Raw genomic sequence first — 5,853 nt, forward strand, 5'->3', positions numbered from 1 at the left:
TCCCAACCTTTACATTTGTGTATAAATTACTACAATGAGGCATCACCACTGTGAACACCTGTGCATTTATGCACGGAGAAGATGCAGAGTTGTGATCATAGACACACAGATACATTTTAAACAGATTCCCTGCTATATAAAGGGTGGCTCAACCATTCCCCTTGCCAGATGAAAGGAGGAAATATTCACTGTCAAGCAACACCTGAGCAACTCACCAGGCAGAAATGGCTCCAGGTACTTTTTATTACAGTTTTAAAGGATTTGTCAATGCTGCCATGTGTGTAGGGTGAGAGATGATGATGGGGTGGTATGTGGTGGGATACACACACTCTGTGATAGCCCTAACTTAAAGTATGGCAATTTATAAACCAATGAAAAAGAATACCTTTCCCTGCAATGTGACTTTAATTCATGAATTAATCTTTAGTCTAAACAGGCCAAGTCCTACAGTCTCCAAGGCATTTCTCCTCCAAGGGGTATGTGTCTGAGATTAAGTTCGTGGTCTTTGCAGCAGACAGACACTAGGGTGAGTCAGATGTCAAAGGCTGAAAACATTTACAGTTGACAAAGATCACAAAATTCTGCAGTCATATCCCAGAGAGCCAGTCAGAGCACAGGTAATGTCACCATCTCTCACCCCAGCAAGACATACAGCCAGCATCACATCAGCAGTACAGCATAAACCATGGCAACAGTGAGGTGCTCCCAGGCCTTCACCTGGCATTCGTCATCCCCTGCTTGCTCATGTAATCAGAGTACACCATGCTCTTTTCACATGGGCAAGGACTCATGAGAAAAGGAAAACCATGAGTGTATCAGGGAAAAACATTGGAACACATACTAATTTTCATGGAGCAACCATGACTCCACCCAGGAAGACACTGCTGGTAACACTAGGAGAAGCACAAGCTCTTGGTGGGGGCAGGTCTTGGTGAAACGGTTTCAAAGAATTTTGGAGAAGCCTAAGCTTACTCTTGGTGCCAAGAGGCACCAAGGAAGATGAGCCTTCAAACAGCATGGACCGAAGAGACTGGGAATTAATTCCTAGGTGCCACTCCCTCCTCAACCCAGTTTCCTGAGGACTGCTAACACCTTACAGTGTGCTTTGCTGCAGGGTCATGGTTCTCTCCTCTCACCATTGCCATGATCACTCTGGGACTGCAGTGGCCACAGCAAGCTGATGCCTTCCCAGCCATACCCCTTTCCAGCCTGTTTGCCAATGCTGTACTGAGGGCTCAGCACCTTCACCTCCTGGCTGCTGAGACATACAAGGAGTTTGTAAGTGGTGTGGTCTATGGTCATCTCCTCCACTTTAGTTTGATGGCTTCAGGACTGTGTAACAGACACCTTTCAACTACTGGTGTCTTCTTTGTCCTCTTTTGATGAGGAGAGAAGGTGTAAACAGGATAGCACAGGTTACGTCCCGTCAGACTAGACCCTATTTCCTCCTCTTAGCCCTCTGCGCCCCTACTCTGATCCTGCTTATCCCCCCCTCTCAGGACTATGGCTGCATAGGATCAGCTGGGACATGGCACAGATATGTGACAAGACTTTCCTGTGTTGGTCACCTCTGGACCTGGGAAAGTCTGAGTGCTTAAAACTATCTAGTTTCTTCTGCTGACAGGAGCTGGCATTAGCTGTCCTTTGGGGTCATTTATTCCTTGGGAGAACCTAATTCAGATATGGTTTGTGTTCACCTCAACACCTTGGCTTAGGAAGACCTTTAGGCCCAGTAGCTATTGTGCCAACACCATATTCCTACCTGCCAACTCTGTCCAAAAGCACCTTGTCATTTATTTATTGCAAATAGTAACCATTCAGAACAGCTTGGGAAGTGTCTGAGGTCTTCTCCAGAACATGGGCAATAGATCTGTGTGTATTTGGGATGTCTCCATAGGAACGCACCTATATTCCAGAGGACCAAAGACACACAAACAAGAATTCCCAGGTAGCATTTTGTTACTCGGAAACCATCCCTGCTCCCATGAAGAAGGATGATGCTCAGCAGAAATCAGTAAGTTTTTTTCACCCTCAGGGCAAGCACACACCTGCCTGAAGAGCCCAGCTGTGCTTCACTGCAGGAACAGAGGGTTTTCATCTGTGAACACTTGAATGCTTCATCCCTCTCCTCCCTTTTTGATTACTTGAACCCTGCATAAAGAAAGAAATATATTTCTGGGCTACACTGTAAATCACATTCCCACCCCAAGCATGAGAAAAACTATTGTCTGCACAGGACACAGGTCTGGGTGGTGCTCTTCAGCCTGAAAACTTTGTGTCTGCCGAAGCTGTAGGAGTGGTGCCACATCTCCAGGTGTTCTAGAGGGAGCAGGACATGCTATCAAATACCCCTGCACAGCTTTGACCCTTTCTTGTCCTACTTTCAGGACATTGAGCTTCTTCAGTTTTCCCTGGTTCTCATCCAGTCCTGGCTGACCCCGGTGCAGTACCTAAGCAAGATGTTCACGAACAATCTGGTTTTTGGCACCTCAGACAGAGTGTATGAAAAACTAAAGGACCTGGAAGAAGGGATCCAAGCTCTGATGAGGGTAAGTTGCAGCATGAAGCATGACTATGGAATTGCAGAGATCTCCCAGACAGAGGGCACTCAGCAGGCATGGATCCTTGAGAAATCTCACCACCTTCCACTCTGAAGACCAGTGGCATCCTTAGGACTTTGTCTGCCTTTAGATAATGAGATCATGATACTGCACATTGGGTTTCATCACTAGGGAGGATAAGAAAACACAGAACAGATGTTAACACACATCACAAAATGCTACTGGCTCAGGAATTCAAACAATTCACACCCAAAGTTTTCCCAAACCCAGCAACAAAGAAATATTCAGTTGTGCTAACAGCAAAATAATATTTGCTACATCTCCATGCTACATCTCCCAAAGTTTTCCCAAACCCAGCAACAAAGAAATATTCAGTTGTACTAACAGCAAAATAATATTTGCTACATCTCCATGCAAAATACTTTGAAATGTGGCAAATTTTTTGATGATTCACAACATTTCATAAAAACATCTGTGTACAGATGGAAATCTACACTCTGGTGTTTCCCTCATACATCAATGAGTCCAGAGAACTGAAAGCTGTGGGGTGATCCTCTTCAAGGAAGAATTAATCATAGATTCACAGAATGGTCTAGTTTGGAAGGGACCTCAAAGCTTCTCTTGTTCCAACCCCACACCATGGGCAGGGACACCTTGCACTAGACCAGATTGCTCCAAGCCCCATCCAACTTGGCTTTGAATACTTCCAGGGATGGGGTAGCCACAGGTTCTCTGGACAACCTGTGCCAGGGCCTCACCATCCTCATAAGGAAGATTTTCTTCCTAATACCTAATCTAAATCTCTCTTTTAGTAAAAACCATCCCACTTTGTCCTGTCTCTATCTGTCCATGTAAAAAGTCACTCTCTACCTTTGCTCTAAGTCCCCTTTGCTTTGTTGCTTTAAATGAAGTTGTATATTATCTGCCAGGACACATTTTCATTTATGTTTATTCTGTAATTAAGTTTATCTTGCAGGATTACCCTGCAGCTAGAGCTCTGAGACCTACAGCTGTGAGAAATGAGTCTGGAATATTGTTTATATCTTACAGGATTAAAATGTCTCTGAAAGTCAGGCTCAGAGAGTAAACAGAGACTTCTGTCCTGATACTTCAGCAGGAGAAAGTAGGGATAGGTATCAGTACCACATCCAGATTTTTGTGTGGGTGAGAAATTCTTTACTGTGAGGGTGGTGAGGCCATGGCACAGGCTGCCCAGAGAAGCTGTGGCTGTCCATCCCTAAAAGTGTTCAAGACCAGGTTAAATGGGGCTTGGAACAACCCGGTCTAGTGGAAGGTGCCTCCCATGGCAGGGAGGCTTCAAATGAGATGGTCTTTAAGGTCCCTTCCAACCCAAACCAGTTTGTGACTTCACGATTCTATGATTTTGGGCCCCATTTGATATGTGCTTGGGCATTAGGAAATGGTACACAGAAACCAGCCAAACAATCATATTTCACCCATTTATGGCTCCTTTTCCTTAACCAAAACTTTCCTGTTTGTGGCAGCTGGTGACCACAGCAGGGCAGGAGTGCAGCTCTCAGCTTCAGATGTACATTGCTTGGGTCTGGGTTAGAGCTTTGTTTTCTGGCAAAGTGGGAGAAAAGAGAGAATTATTTGCCCAGTTCCATCTCCTTGACTGGAGGAGGTACAGAGAGACCCTGCAACTTAGTCTTTATTTTAAGACCCCAAAGACACACTGCTCCCTCCCTGCAGCCCTGTGCCCAGCTCCCTTCTCACTGTAGCATCACCCCTGCATCACTGCTCTTCCTGCAAACACATACACTCAAAAATATGTTTGAAATATTCTTTAAGACTGGAGGGAGAAACCCCTGACCTCATTTAAAGTTCAATGGGAACTGTTGCACTGGGCCTGTGGAAGATCTTAGAATCACTAAGGCTGGAAAAGACCTCCAAGATCACCAAGTCCAAGACTGACCACTACCTTGTCAACCAGACTAGAGGACTGAGTGCCATGTCCAGCCATTCCCTGAACACCTCCAGGGACAGTGATTTCACCACCTCCCTGTGCAGTCCCTTCCAATATTTAACAATCCTTTCTGTGAAGAAATTCTTCCTGATGTCCAACCTGAAACACTTCTGGCACAGCTTGAGGTTGTGTCCTGTTGTCCTGTCACTTGTTCCCTGGGAGCAGAGCCTGATCCTCACCTGACTCCATGGTCTTATCAGGGAGTTATAGAGAATGAGAAGGTCTACCCAGAGCCTTCTTTTCTCTAGTCTGAGCCTCCCCAGCTACTTCAGCTGCTCCAGACCCTTCACCAGCTCCATTCCCTTCTCTGCACATGCTCAAGCACCTCAATGTCTTTCTTGTCAGGAGGGGCCCATAACTGCCTCTGGGACTGGAGGTACTCCAGCAGTGCCCAGGACTAGAAGGCCATTAGTGCCCTGGTCCTGCTGAACACACCATGGTTAATGCAAGCCAGGTGCCATTGGCTTCTTGCCCACCTGGGCACCCATGGGCTCATGTTCAGCCACTGTCAACCAGTACTCTCAGGGTCATTCCCAGCCACTCTGGCCCAGCCTGGGGCACTGTGTGAGGTTATTGTGACCCATTCCCATTCCCAGGCTCCCACCACCTCCCCCAGAACCTTGCAATCCTCTTGCAGGAGCTGCAGGACCAAAGCTTCCGGGGTCCCCAGATCCTCAAAGCCACTTACGAGAAATTTGACATCCACCTGCGCAGTGAGGACGCACTACTGCAGAACTATGGCTTGCTCTCCTGCTTCAAGAAGGACCTGCACAAAGTGGAGACTTACCTGAAAATGATGAAGTGCCGGCGCTATGGAGAGGGGAACTGCACCATTTGACACTGATGACAGTTCCATTCCTGCTCCAGCCTCTTGCTAACCATGGCTGCCCTACTCCTCTGAAAGAAAACTGAAGAATAAACCTGCTACTGCCAACATGTCTGCTTTTTGGGGTGGGACAGACTACTGTGAAGGGCTGGGAGGGAGGAGTGGCCAATAGGATAGGGTGGATTTGGGGTTTAGGATGTTGTATTTGGGATTAAAGAAGCGTATTTGGAGCTTGGGGGGATAGGGAAAGCAGATTTAGGGGTGGATTTGTACTGGGGAGTAGGTTTGGGAATGTGGGTAGATTTGGAGCTGGGGAGGAATTTGGGAGTAGATTGGGGCTGAAGTGTGGATTTGAGTCTGAGGAGGGTGGATTTGGAACTAGGGGTGCAGCTTTTGAGCTGGGGTATGGATTTGGTGCTGAGGATAGATTTGAGGAGGTGGGTTTTGGGTTGCAAGGGACAAAGCTGGACCAAAACACG

At 46.9% G+C, this 5,853-nt stretch overlaps 1 protein-coding gene across 1 annotated transcript; it reads left to right on the forward strand.

Moving 5' to 3' along the window:
* The first annotated feature begins 998 nt into the window (after positions 1-998).
* On the forward strand, positions 999-5,484 carry LOC137468733 (somatotropin-like). The gene is made up of 4 exons (XM_068180681.1): positions 999-1,278; positions 1,898-2,014; positions 2,388-2,549; positions 5,186-5,484. Exons 1-4 carry the CDS (start codon positions 1,144-1,146, stop codon positions 5,384-5,386), a joined length of 615 nt encoding a protein of 204 aa, XP_068036782.1. The 5' UTR covers positions 999-1,143; the 3' UTR covers positions 5,387-5,484.
* The last annotated feature ends 369 nt before the right edge of the window (positions 5,485-5,853 follow it).

The sequence above is a fragment of the Anomalospiza imberbis genome, chromosome 2 (assembly GCF_031753505.1).
Source record: "Anomalospiza imberbis isolate Cuckoo-Finch-1a 21T00152 chromosome 2, ASM3175350v1, whole genome shotgun sequence".
Lineage (NCBI taxonomy): Eukaryota > Metazoa > Chordata > Aves > Passeriformes > Viduidae > Anomalospiza > Anomalospiza imberbis.